Source organism: Chiloscyllium plagiosum, unplaced genomic scaffold (genome assembly GCF_037043375.1).
Source record: "Chiloscyllium plagiosum isolate Xiang-an unplaced genomic scaffold, Cpla_swu_hap1 HiC_scaffold_11, whole genome shotgun sequence".
NCBI classification, from domain to species: domain Eukaryota; kingdom Metazoa; phylum Chordata; class Chondrichthyes; order Orectolobiformes; family Hemiscylliidae; genus Chiloscyllium; species Chiloscyllium plagiosum.
In genome coordinates this window covers 73,458,058-73,472,769 of record NW_028270149.1, presented here as the reverse complement: position 1 = coordinate 73,472,769, position 14,712 = coordinate 73,458,058, and the positions used below count along the sequence as shown (strand labels likewise).

Here is a 14,712-nt window from a genome sequence, read left to right as displayed (position 1 = left end):
TTCCACACTGCAGGGAATCAAATCTAAACAGTGAGATAGTTAACCTTCTCTCTCAGAACCCGAGCCTTCTCGCGTGTTTTGTATACTTTCTCTACATGCAGAGAACCTGTGAAGGAAATGTCTCAACGAAGGAACAGATAACTTCGGCTATTGCCCTGTGCCACCAATTCCAGCCAAGTCACTGTTACTTCTGAAAGCTTATTAACAAACAGCAGTGGGGCCAGGCCGAGATTAGAAATGTAAATGATGGGTACTAAGAAAGCAAGGAAACACGCACAAAACATTACAGAATCACAAAAAATTCATTTCCCTTAGTTATTGAAGTATTTACAATGACTTCTGTAGCCGATAGCACATAATCCACAATTGCTTGTAAACTGAAAGCTTGCACAGACATCAAAGCTCCCGGGAAAATAAAACTGATCATTATTATTTCATGGTCCATCCTGGTACACAGTATTTTATGTATGAATGCACACGTTAACATTTTAATGCATCATCGAGTGTAACCTATTTGTCATCATGCTGAAGGGATTAATCTAAAATTTGGGTAATTTCAAAAAGAAGTTGGAATTGCCAGACCAGCTGTGACTCATTGGTGCAGCTGTAACTGACTCCACTTATGTGCAAACCCTCCTGTAATTTCCGCTCCGGCTTCAAAACTTGTGAGACTGACAGCGATCGGAATCTACAGCATTCTTTTTGACCCGGTGGTTGCTTATAGAAGAATTTCGGATCTTATCCCAATTTACAGCAGGCTGTGTTAAGCTAAATTATCGCTGCATCTCAGTGTGTGAGCTCGGGAAAAGTGCTTCCAGGCATAGACTTAACCCACCCAGCTTTCCATAGGTTGGGTTTGCACAGACGCACAGTGTTGGCAAGTTTCCCCTCACATTCCTTATTGGCTGATTCAGCAATGAAGTCATGGGAGGCTGCCTCACTGTAAAATGAGACATTACTTGGCAAAGTATCTGCAGTCAGAAGGATCTGCGTTATCATTTTCAGAGGCACGTCATCAAGTTATCAGGAAAGTTGCTTGAATGTTATGTTTTGTTGTGAGGGGGGAGGTGGATGGGGAGGTGTTTTATGCTTCCGTGATACAGTGCTTTGGTGAGATCACATCTGGTATTGTGTGTACAGTACTAATGAAGGGTGTTAATACTTAGCAAGCAGTTCAGAGGAGGTTTACTAGACTAATCCCTGAAATGAGCAGACTGCTATGAGGTTAGGGCTGCATCCTCTGGAGTTCAGATGAATTAAAGATGATTCAGTTGAAACATATAAGATCCTGCAGAAACTTAGATTAGATTAGATTACTTACAGTGTGGAAACAGGCCCTTCGGCCCAACAAGTCCACACCGACTGGCCGAAGCACAACCCATCCATACCCCTACAATTACCCCTTTAACCTAACACTACGGGCAATTTAGCATGGCCAATTCACCTGACCCGCATATCTTTGGACTGTGGGAGGAAACCGGAGGACCCGGAGGAAACCCACGCAGACACGGGGAGAATGTGCAAACTCCACACAGTCAGTCGCCTGAGGCGGGAATTGAACCCAGGTCTCTGGCGCTGTGAGGCAGCAGTGCTAACCACTGTGCCACCGTGCCGCCCACTTGACTGGGTGGATGTTGAAAGGATGTGTCCTCTTGTGGAAGAATTTAAAACTAAGTATCGTAGCTGAAAAATAAAGAATTACCCATTCAAAAATTCCTGTCCGAGGAATGTGTATCTTTGGAATTCCCTTCTGGATGCAGAATTTTTAAGTATTTTTAGGGCAGAGGTAAATTGTAGCTTACTAAAGGGAGGAATGACTATCAGGAGTGTGCAGGAATATAGAGTTGAGGTCATAATCTTATTGAATGATGGGGTAGGCTCTGGATTCTGGCCTACTCTTGTTCCTTGTTCATTTGGTAAATAATAAATACTTAATAAATATCTCATTGCCTGTCTGCCTATCTAAGTAAAAGATCAATTATATTGTTAAAAAAGGAATTCTTCAAGGCAATCTTGTATGTTAAGAACAGTGGCCTGTTCTAATTGATAGGTGCCTGGAATAAGACTTAGTTGTATAAACTTTGTAGTAGAAGAAGACATTCATGAACCTGAAACAGATGAGCAGATTATCAAACAGTCCTCTAACAGCAGGAGCTATCAGCAGAAAATACTGGAACAACGCTGATAGACAGAATTCCTTGGATTCCGCAGCAGCTATGTATTCAGTTTGTGAAATAACACATTCTATGAGCACAGTAATCCAGACAAGTACACTAGTCCTTCTAGCTTGCCTTACAGTCCTTATGTAACGAGATTGCACAGGGAATTGAGTTATGAGGAAAGCCTCCAGGCTGATACAACTTAACATTAAAGAACTGACGTTGATGTTCATCACCAGGAGATTGTGAATTAGGCCACGGATGAAGCCATCTGATGCAAATTTGATATCAACCACTTGGTGGCACATTTCGAGCAGGATGGCAGGCACCAGCACTGCATCTGCCGCTGCCAAATGCGAAATGAAGACTGCTGTGCTCTTCTTAGACACAGTCTGAGATAAGAGCAAGACTGAGATGTGAAGTGTTCCAATGGCTCCTGCAACCAATACCACAATATTTGTAGAAGGCAGGATCATATACTGTATGTATTTCACAACCAAGTATCTCTTCAGGACATGCAGGTAATCTGTATGCTGAGGGTCCTTTGACTGTACAGATGTCCTGTGGGCAAGAAAATAAGTTAACTGCTTGTCAAAGAGACTTTTGATTGAAGTAAACCCCTTTTAAACATCCTAAACTTGATGACAATATTTTTCTTGAGGCAACTCCTTTCCCCTGTTCTGCATTTCAATGTCACTCACACTTGCACCAGCTTACAGGGTTAGTTTTAAAACTCTTTCTCAACGTTTATGAAGAGACAAGGAGATTTGCATAATGTAATTAACTAGGTGAAATTATATGTATTTTGATAAAGAAATTGGTCCTGCAGGAACTGTTGTATCATTCTTGAAGCCATTAGCTTCAATATGATCAAACTATTAAGGAGGTACAGTCAGTAAGTTTGCAGATGACACCAAATTGGAGGTGTAGTGGACAGTGAAGAAGGTTGCCTCAGAGTACAACAGGATCTTGATCAGATGGGCCAATGAACTGAGGAGTGGCAGGTGGAGTTTAATTTAGGTAAATGTGAGGTGCTGTATTTTGGCGAGGCAAATCAGAGCAGGACTTACACACTTAATGGTAAGGTCCTGGGGAGTGTTGCTGAACAAAGAGAACTTGGAGTGCAGGTTCATAGTTCCTTGAAAGTAGAATCACAGGTAGATAGGATAGGGAAGACAGTGTTTTTCCTTTATTGGTCAGAGCATTGAGTACAAGGGTTGGGAGGTCATGTTGCGGCTGTACAGGCCACTTTTGGAATATTGTGTACAATTCTGGTCTCCCTCCTACAGGAAGGATGTTGTGAAACTTGAAGGAGTTCAGAAAATACTTACAAGGATGTTGCCAGGGCAAGTCTGAATAGGTTGGGGTGTTTTCCCTGGAGCGCGGAGGCTGAGGGGTGATCTCATAGAGGTTAATAAAATCATGAGGGGCATGGATAGGGTAAATAGACAAGGTCTTTTCCCTGGTGTGGGGGAGTCCAGAACTAGAGGGCATAGGTTTAGAGTGAGAGGGAAAAATTTAAGGGGCAACATTTTCATGAGAGGGTGTTGTATGTATGGAATGAGCTGCCAGAAGTGGTGGAGGCTAGTATAATTATAACATTTAAAAGGCATCTGGATGGGTGCATAAATAGGAAGGGTTTACAGAGATAAGGGCCAAGTGGGACTAGATTAGATTAGAATATCAGGTCGGCATGGATGAGTTGGACCGAAGGATCTGTTTCCATGCTGTACATCTCTACGACTCTACTTAATCTCCTCTGTCATAGCCAGCCTATCTTATATTTGCATTGGCCACATCAGTCACATCTGAGTCAGAGTTTTATGGGTTCAGTTCTTACGGCAGAGAACAAAGTGTAGGCTGATACCCCAGTGCATGGTCGGATGTGCTGACCTTGCAGTGAGACACGCTCACAAGATCCTATGTGTTCCCTCGTGTAGAGATAAAAGAACCCACTATTATTTTGCAGAAGGTAAGGCCAATGTTTTGCCTCAATCCCTTGTAATTAACATGAGTCTTCTGGTCAATACACATTGCAGACATGGGAATTTACTGCATGCAAATTGACAGCATGTTTTCTACATTCTGTTATGAAGGGATGTCTGGTTGAACATGCAGTTTTTTTGTGCACATATTGGAAAATGAAGACTGGACGGAATGATGGACAACAATATTTTACATCATTAATGTTTACAAAAAAGCTCTTTACTCTTACGTTCCTGGTTAGTAATGGACCTGGATTCAGTAAAGCTGGTAAAAACATAGTTTCATTAAGATCAGTATCTTGCGAATATCCTTTTTTGAGCTTTTAACAATGTTCGTGGTACAAGTAGGAAGCCAAGCCAGCCAAAGCTCTCTAGATTATAATGAAGGTTGACTGTACTCCCACAGTTGGAAATGTAACATTATTTTTAACATTCCTCTGTTTTTCCCTTAACTCTGCAGGAGACGTAGTACAATTACTATACATATCTGTTTTCATTGGAGTTTGATCAGAAATAACTTTATTTTTTACATTTGAAATGTAATACAAAACTGGTTGTAGGATTTTCCATGAATCTTGTAGAGCGATAATCAGTGGAGCTGTGATGGGAAAAGTGCCATATCCCATTTACTGTTAATAATTAAAGTTAAGAAAGAAAATAGTTGAATAAGTGCCTGAATAATCCAATAATGTGAAAGACTTTAAAGTTAATAACCTAGTCATGCAATTAAGTAATCACAAGTCAGATGCTCACCTTGATAGCCAAACAAAAATTTATTTCTTAACTGAAATAAGCACGATTGTATTTGTGTAAGATTGAGGCCCTCTTCCCCCCCAACCCCCCCCCCCCCCCCCCCCCCCAAACATTGGTGGAATCTCCACTTACTTCTTTAAATGAATTTTTGTCTTGGAACAGCTGAAAACATTTGCTCCCATGTCTAGTAATCTAATGGATAAAATGTCTGGTTGTCTTGTATATAATAGCTAACTGAGTAATGAAAGTATATGTATGATCAATTACTATGGCAAGTGCAGTGTCTCATCATGAGGGTGATGCTAACAATTTCAGTCTGCCTGCTCTAACCCTACCCCTAATCAACATAGCAGTATTCACTTTCAGGCCATGGGTGACTGTAAATTGGCATAAGATAGGTTTTACAACTGGCTGTAGGAAGCTTAGTTATTGTGCATGTCTGCCAGGGAGAGAGATGTCACAGCATTTGGCATATGGGGATGGAGTACGTATGTTTTCTATCACTGCTCTGATAAATTTGCAAGCAGCCCTTTCTTCCCATGCTTTGAGGCACTCAGTGCTTGATCCAAGGACGCAGCATCAGGCAGTCAGGTGGTCACTGAAAGCTATGCCCCTGTCCTTGCTTCCACCCCCTCCTGCTGACTCTGTCACATCATCCCTGTCTTGTGATTCCCCAATTTTCCTTCACTTATCTTCGGTCTGGTCTACGGATAGTCCTTGGTCTCTTGTGGGTGCATTGCCTCTCTAATGGTTGTGTTGCCCACCAACCATTAGTGTTGCTGCCATGAAACCTTCCTAGCCAGTAATTGGCCAGTGGTTCAGTGGGTGAGACTTCCAGCACTGGGGCCTCAGCGCCTTCCCTTTGGGGAAGGCATTCAGTTCTGCTGGGCCTCTACCATGGAACTGATGGGGTTACCTCTCCATCCTGTGAAAGCTAGAGACACACCCATCATCCTGACAGATTCCTGGTCTCTCCCTCTCTGTCTCTCTCTCTCTGTCTGTCTCTGACACACACACACACACTCTCTCATGAGCCCAAACATTCTTTGTCACATGGGCACACACTCCCACAGGCTATCCCGTGCGCACTATTAAATATTTTCATTCTCTCACGTGCTCCTTCACATTCTCTAGCCCTTTGACACGCTCTCTCAAACATATTTATGGGCATTCTCTCAAATGCACACTCACACTCGTACAGACATTCACACTCATCTACAGGCACATACACTTGCACTTTAACTCACAGATAAACCCCTCAATTTCTGATGACTTCCAGACTTTGCCAAAACAGAAATGTAATTGCTGTAATTCACTTTCTCTACCATTTAGACTAGTTCATGAGCTGATAACAAATTCCAGCACATTTGAGTCACTTTAAGAATTTGAGTGAAATTGTAATGATACTGGTAACTTTGGATTTTGCGCAAAATGATTGATTTGAGTTTTCTCTGAAACATAATACAATAATCATCTAATTTTAAAAAATATTATTGCAAAACAAGTGTGGGGTCTAAAAAGTGTCAGCATAAATTGAGAAAACAGAGCTAAGACAATGCTAGTAAGAGGAGAAAATGTTGAACACTTACACTTTCTGTTGTTGGGAGCATGTTTCACAAAGCTTTTTTAGGTGATCCATTCCTTCATAGCAGAGATTTTCAGCATATGTGAAAGATTTTCTGACATTCACTTTTATATATTTGTCATCTGCTGTAAGCAAGTACTGATGTCATCAGCTCATGCTATGGTTACCAACCCTTCCTCTTGCAAAACAATTGAATATTGGCTGACTTACTACATTCTTCACCAATCCAGCCCTCCAAGTATTTTTATACCGGCAAAACAATTGGCAGTTGCTCTTGTTTTTTTTTAGCTGTCTGAAGTTAAGGAAGAAAAGCATCGTCAAGTTGGCTTCAGGCTGTTGGCTCAGAAAGTGGCTAAATCTAGGGAAATACTTCATTTCATTTTAAAAGGAGAAACAACAAAAGCATCAGGACAGGACTGGCTCTGGAGGGGGATCTGATAGTTTATTGTTCCTGGCGTGAGTCACTTAGGTTTTAGATTATTTTTGTATGGGAAGTTACTGAAGGCTCGAGCTGGTAACAGCTTGCAGTCAAAGTGACATTATCTGGCACACAGGTGATAAGAACAAATGACTTTGTGTATCTTCTCCCTGAATCAGATTGAAAGGCAACAACATTAATTGTGCAAGGACTGAGAAAGAAGAATAAACTAGTGTGAAAACAACCAATGCTGGAGATCACAACAGGTCAGGCAGTATCCACGGACGGAGAGCAAGTTGATGTTTTGAGTCTAGATGACTCTTCATCAGAGTGTTAGTGAATTCAGTGTCAAATTAGATGGAATTCAGAATCCTTGATTTGTTACAGCGCACCAAGAAGGCCCATCAGCCCATTGCATCTGTACTGTTCCCCCCTCCCCCCCTCTGTACCATCTCTAGTGCAATTATATACTTTTTGTAATGTGGTGGCCAGACTATATGCAGCATGGCCTAACTAGTGTTTTATATAGCTTCAGTATAACCACTCTGCTCTTATGTTCTATGCATAAAGAAACCATATGCTGCTTTAACCACCTCATCAATCTGTTCTGCTACCTTCAGGGATCTGTGAATAACCAAGGTCCCTCACTCTCTCTCCATGCTCCCATTCATTGTGTAATGTTTCTCCTCTCCAACTGCATCACCTCACATTGCTCTGGGTTGAATTCCATTTGCCACTTTTCTGCCCATCAGATCAGTTCACTGATATTTTCCTGGAATTAACAGCCTCCTTCCTCACTATCAAACATAATGCCAATTCTTGTCTTGAATGCATACTTCAAATCCCCAACATTCAACCCAAATATTTGAAAAATACCACAAAATGCAAGGGGCCTATTGTTGGCCTCTCCAAGGTCTGTGTTGGACACAGCATTCTAGTCATGAGAACACCAATCAATAGTTACATTTTGTTTCCTGCCATTGAGCCCATTTTACATCCCTGAAGTTTAGATTGACTGGTCCATAATTGTTCTGTCTATCCCTCACTGCCTTTTCAAATAAATGTACAAGTGGTGGATGTGGGTACAGTTGAGACATTACCCTGGATCTCATGAGCATTTATTGTTTCAGTCTGCCATGTGGGATCTTGTCAAATGCCTTGCCAAATTCCACACAAACTGCACTAACCCCATCAAAACCCATTGTTACCTCCACAAGGAAACAAATTAATCAAGTTTGTCAGACACTATCTCCATGCTGACTGCCTTTGATTACTTTGTCCCTTCACTAAGTGAGAGTTTGCCCTTTTTTTCAGAATAGATTCCAACAGTTTTCAGACTTCTGAAGTTTAGATTGACTGGTCCATAATTGTTCTGTCTATCCCTCACTGCCTTTTCAAATAAATGTACAAGTGGTGGATGTGGGTACAGTTGAGACATTTAAACAATATTTAGGTAAGTATATGGACAGGAATGGTTTGGAGGGATCTGGTCCAAACACAGGTAAGTGGGTCTAGTTTAGTTGGTTAGCATGGACTAGTTGGACTAAAGGGTCTGTTTCTGTGCAATATAACTCTCTGACTATGACTTTTTCTTTCTGAAGCTCTTAATCTTTCCTTTGAATTGGCCTTGCTCCGAGTTTGAATTTTAACTCCTGTTCTATCTTTGTTCTTTTCATAATCATGTGAAACCAACTGAATTATGATCACTGCTAACAAAATGCTTTCCCACTGTTACTCCTGGCACTAGTCTGGCTTCATTCCCGAAAATTTGTTCTGATCTGCAGACTGGGAGAAAGTGAGGACTGCAGACGCTGGAGAGTCCAGAGTGTGATGCTGGAAAAGCTGCTGTGCTTTTCCAGCACCACACTCTCAGATCAGCAGACTGTCTTGTGGACTTGTTATATACTGACTAAAGACATTCTCCTGAATGGATCTGGAGATTTCTATTCCATCCAGTCTGTTTATAGTAAAACCATCCCAATTAATGTTGGTGTGGTTAAAATCCCCTAGAATGACATGCCTTTTTTCATTGCCCTTATCAAAGATGTGCTTACACATTTGGTTTTCTACCTCCCTTTGACTCTTTGGAAGTCTATGATACACTCTTAACTATGTGACTGCTCTTTGTTGATCCTTGGCTCAATCCATATGGCCTCATCTGATCCTTCAAACATAATACCCCTTCCCACTCCTGTAATTACTACTAAACTCTGGCCACAGAATCTCATTCCTCATTCTACCAATGTTTCAGAAAGATAAGAATGTTCTATAGAAGGCTGCGTTGTGTAGGAATGTCAACTCAAGATGGCGTAAAGAGTGTATAGGTGCAGAAATGTTGCCTTATTGAGCTGCATCACTGTCAAGTGACAGTCACGGCTGCTTTCTAGCTAGAAGGACAGTCTATCCAGCTCTCAGCATTAAGTGAAGTGGGCGGGGGGGGGGAGGGGCAAGTCCTGAGAACTTTGACAGTGCCTTGCTCAAGTCCAATTTCAGCCCAGAACTGGGTGCTGTCTCTTGCCCACCATGAGGAGCTGCCAAGCTGTGCAGAGCAGCTCTACTGTGTGAGCTGTGTCCTCTCTCTTAGTCTTTGTCCCTAAATGGGGCCTTTGGCCCTGCTCCCAGGCTTTCGTGACCACACCTTGGAAAGTTGGCCACACCAAGCCCATCTGTGCATGTGCAGCCCATGTGACCTTATTATGCACAGAACGTAAGTGAAGTCAGCCTCAGATGCACTGATTCACTTTGCCCCATTTTGATGGCCATCTTTGTGCTTGTGCCAATCACTCTACCTTTTAGAAAAGGAATTCTACCCTTGACATTTTTGAAAGCTCCAACATCAATCAATATCTGGAGAAATGAGCCTTTGCAATTTTAAGAGTTAATTTTCAGTCCAAGGGAGAAGTTGAACAGCAGGGATTAATAATTATTGTGTCCTGTTTCTCATCTACATGCTGATACTCGGTGACATCATCCAAAAGCACTGCATTAGTTTTCACATGAATGCCTTCATTTTCCAATGCTCCGGAATTTCCAGCTACAGCAGGCTACCTCATCTTCCTTCTTTCAGATTCTCCAAAAAACAACTTTACCACATCTGCCCTGGTATATATCCTTCACTGAGCCATATAAGGAGATGTTTATCCTGGTTTCTCCTATGCAAGACTTGGGAGACTATAAAGGCATTCTATAAATATAAGTTGTCGTCAAAAGGCTACAACTTCTAGCCATACATACTCAAGGGAAAACTTTCTGAACTCTTCAGTCACTTTGAAGTTGAAGGATTTAGTATTGAGCTTGAAGAGATTTCCATATTCTAAAACCAGCAGATAGCCCAGGAGTCTATTAAAATCATGAGCAAATCAGTTATTTGTAGGAAAATCACTTAGAGTCACAGATCATAGAGATGTACAGCATGGAAACAGACCCTTCGGTCCAACCCGTCCATGCCGACCAGATAGCCCAACCCAATCTAGTCCCACCTGCCAGCACCCGACCCCTATTCCTCCAAACCCTTCCTATTCATATACCCATCCAAATGCCTCTTAAATGTTGCAATTGCACCAGCCTCCATAACATCCTCTGGCAGCTCCTTCCATACACGTACCACCCTCTGTGTGAAAAAGTTGCCCCTTAGGTCTCTTTTATATCTTTCCCCTCTCACCCTAGACCTCTGCCCTCTAGTTCTGGACTCCCCACCCCAGGGAAAAGACTTTGTCTATTTATCCTATCCATGCCGCTCATAATTTTGTAAACCTCTATAAGGTCACCCCTCAGCCTCTGACATTCCAGGGAAAACAGCCCCAGCCTGTTCAGCCACTCCCTGTAGCTCAGATCCTTCAATCCTGTCAACATCCTTGTAAGTCTTTTCTGAACCCTTTCAAGTTTCACAACATCTTTCTGATAGGAAGGAGACCAGAATTGCACACAATATTCCAACAGTGGCCTAACCAATGTCCTGTACAGCTGCAACATGACCTCCCAACTCCTGTACTCAATACTCTGACCAATAAAGGAAAGTATACCAAACGCCTTCTTCACTATCCTATCTACCTGCGACTCCACTTTCAAGGAGCTATGAACCTGCACTCCAAGATCTCTTTGTTCAGTAACACTCCCTAAGACTTTACCATTAAGTATATAAGTCCTGCTAAGATTTGCTTTCCCAAAATGCAGCACCTTGCATTTATCTGAATTAAACTCCATCTGCCACTTCTCAGTCCATTGGTCCATCTTGTCCAGATCCTGTTGTAATCTGAGGTAACCCTCTTCGCTGTCCACGACACCTCCAATTTTGGTGTCATCTGCAAACTTACTAACTGTACTTCTTATGCTCAAATGGCAAAAAGTAGAGGACCCAGCACCAATCCTGGTGGTACTCCACTGGTCACAGGTCTCCAGTCTGAAAAACAACCCTCCACCACGACCCTCTGTCTTCTACCTTTGAGCCAGTTCTGTATCCAAATGGCTAGTTCTCCCTGTATTCCATGAGATCTAACCTTGCTAATCAGTCTCCCATGAGGAACCTTGTCGAACACCTTACTGAAGTCCAAAAAACTCAATCACGTTTGTGAGACATGATTTCCCACGCACAAAGCCATGTTGACTATCCCGAATCAGTCCTTGCCTTTCCAAATACATGTACATCCTGTCCTCAGGATTCCCTCCAACAACTTGCCCACCACTGAGGTCAGGCTCACCGGTCTATAGTTCCCTGGCTTGTCTTTACCGCCCTTCTTAAACAGTGGCACCACGTTTGCCAACCTCCAGTCTTCCGGCATCTCACCTGTGACTATCGTTGATACAAATATCTCAGCAAGAGGCCCAGCAATCACTTCTCTAGCTTCCCATAGAGTTCTCAGGTACACCTGATCAGGTCCTGGGGATTTATCCACCTTTAACCGTTTCAAGACATCCAGCACTTCCTCCTCTGTAATCTGGACATTTTGCAAGATGTCACCATTTATTTACCTACAGACTATATCTTCCATATCTTTTTCCACAGTAAATACTGATGCAAAATAATCATTTAGCATCTCCCCCATTTTCTGTGGCTCCACACAAAGGCCGCCTTGCTGATCTTTGAGGGGCCCTATTCTCTCCCTAGTTACCCTTTTGTCCTTAATATATTTGTAAAAACCCTTTGGATTCTCCTTAATTCTATTTGCCAATGCTATCTCATGTCCCCTTTTTGCCCTCCTGATTTCCCTCTTAAGTATACTCCTACTTCCTTTATACTCTTCTAAGGATTCACTCGATCTATCCTGTCTATGCCTGACATATGCTTCCTTCTTTTTCTTAACCAAACCCTCAATTTCTTTAGTCATCCAGTATTCCCTGTACCTACCAGCCTTCCCTTTCACCTTTACAGGAATATAGTTTCTCGGGGTTCTTGTTATCTTATTTCTGAAGGCTTCCCATTTTCCAGCCGTCCCTTTACCTGTGAACATCTGCCTCCAGTCAGCTTTCGAAAGTTCTTGCCTAATGCCGTCAAAATTGGCCTTTCTCCAATTTAGCACTTCAATTTTTAGATCTGGTCTATCCTTTTCCATCACGATTTTAAAAAGAATAGAATTATGGTCGCTGGCCCCAGAGTGCTCCCCCACTGACACCTCAGTCACCTGCCCTGCCTTATTTCCCAAGAGTAGACCAAATTTTGCACCTTCTCTAGTAGGTACATCCACATACTGAATCAGAAAATTGACTTGTATGCACTTAAGAAATTCCTCTCCATCTAAACCTTTAACACTATGACAGTCCCAGTCAATGGTTGTAAAGTTAAAATCCCCTACCATAACTACCCTATTATTCTTACAGATAGCTGAGATCTCCTTACAAGTTGTTTCTCAATTTCCCTCTGACTATTAGGGGATCTATAATACAATCCCAATAAGGTGATTATCCCTTTCTTATTTCTCAGTTCCACCCAAATAACTTCCCTGGATGTATTTCCAGGAATATCCTCCCTCAGCACAGCTGTAATGCTACCCCTTATCAAAAATGCCACTCCCCTTCCTCTTTTGCCTCCCTTTCTGTCCTTCCTGTAGCATTTGTATCCTGGAACATTAAACTGTCAGTCCTGCCCATCCCTGAGCCATGTTTCTGTAATTGTTATGATATCCCAGTCCCATGTTCCCCTGAGTTCATCTGCCTCCCCTTGCATTGAAATAAATGCAGTTTAATTTATTAGTCCTACTTGTCCCTGACTGTTTGATTCACTTCTGTTCTCAGCTGTGCAAGTCTCAGGTCGATCTCTTTCCTCACTATCTCCCTGGGTCCCACCACCCCACCTTACTAGTTTAAATCCTCCCGAGCAGTTCTAGCAAATTTCCCTGCCAGTATGTTAGTCCCCTACTAATTTAGGTGCAATCCGGCCTTCTTATACAGGTCACTTCTTCCCCAAAAGAGATTCCAATGATCCAAAAATATGAATCCTTCTCCCATACACCAGCTCCTCAGCTATGCATTCATCTGCTCTATCCTCCTATTCCTGCCCTCACTAGCTCGTAGCACTGGGAGTAATCCAGATATTACTACCCTTGAGGACCTCCTTTTTAAATTTCTGCCTAACTCTCTGTAATCTCCCTTCAAAATCTCAATATTTTCCCTTCCTATATCATTGGTTCCAATGTGGACAATGACCTCTTGCTGGCCCCTCTCCCCCGTGAGAACATTCTGCACCCTCTCTGAGACATCCTTGATCCTGGCACCAGGGAAACAACACACCATTCTGCTTTTTCTCTGCTGGCCACAGAAACGTCTGTCTGTATCCCTGACTACAGAATTCCCTAACACAGTTGATGTCTTGGAAGCCGACGTACCCCTCGTTGCATTCGAACCAGTCTCATTACCAGAAACTTGGCTTTGTTCCCCTGAGAATCCATCACCCCCTACATTTTCCAAAACAGCATACCTGTTTGAAATGGGTATATCCACAAAAGACTCCTGCCCTAGGTGCCAACCTCTCTCACCCTTCCTGGAGTTAACTCATCTATGTGACTGTATCGGAGACTTTCCCCCCTTCCTATAACTGCCATCCATCACATACTGTTGCTGTTGCAAATTCCTCATTGCTTCTATCTGTCTCTCCAACCGATCCACTCAATCTGATAAGATTTGCATCCAACAGCATTTATGTCAGGTATAATCAGCAGTAACCCTTAAACTCTCTTTAAACTCCCACAGGTACATATCACTTTGCAGTGATATGTACTTCTTGTACTCTGACAAGAAGTACATATCACTGCAAAGGCTATTTTTGGTCATTCACAATCTACTGACCCAGAAGATGACACCGTCTTATTCCTGTACAAACACTGCCCCAGGTTAAATTAAGAGCTATGGCTTATATTTTAAGTTTAATCAAGATCTCTCTCTCTCTCCCTCTCTCTCTCTCTCTCTCTCTCTCTCCTCCTGTTGTTTTGACATTTTTTTTCCCAAAGTTCCAAAACAATGCAACAGCATATACAACAGTAATCACTGCTTCTGGAATTCAAGGAACTCACCTCCAGCACCTAACATATCTCAAAAAAGGAGCAGCTCTTACAGCCAGACTTTTTTCCATCCTCCATCTTGGATTACCCAGAATCCATTATCAGCCCTGATTGAATGGCCTAACTTCTGCTAATGTCTTATGATCTGATGGTTTCAAACAGGGCAGGAGCAAACATACTAGGCCCCTCAAAACAGCCAGAAACACCTATCAGAAACCTTAGGTTCTCCCCCTCCCTCTAGTACTCAGCACAGAGACCAAGATGGATGCCATCTCGATACTGTTACCTCTGGAAAAAGAGGAATCTCGCCCGAGACGTTCCA

At 42.5% G+C, this 14,712-nt stretch overlaps 1 protein-coding gene across 1 annotated transcript; it reads right to left on the bottom strand.

Annotated features, from left to right (window-relative positions):
• Positions 1 to 283: 283 nt before the first annotated feature.
• LOC122557476 (uncharacterized) lies at positions 284 to 6,595 on the bottom strand. The gene is made up of 2 exons (XM_043705233.2): positions 6,487 to 6,595; positions 284 to 2,720 (listed from the first exon to the last, which is right to left on the bottom strand). Exons 1-2 carry the CDS (start codon positions 6,534 to 6,536, stop codon positions 2,021 to 2,023), a joined length of 750 nt encoding a protein of 249 aa, XP_043561168.2. The 5' UTR covers positions 6,537 to 6,595; the 3' UTR covers positions 284 to 2,020.
• Between the last annotated feature and the right edge of the window lie 8,117 nt (positions 6,596 to 14,712).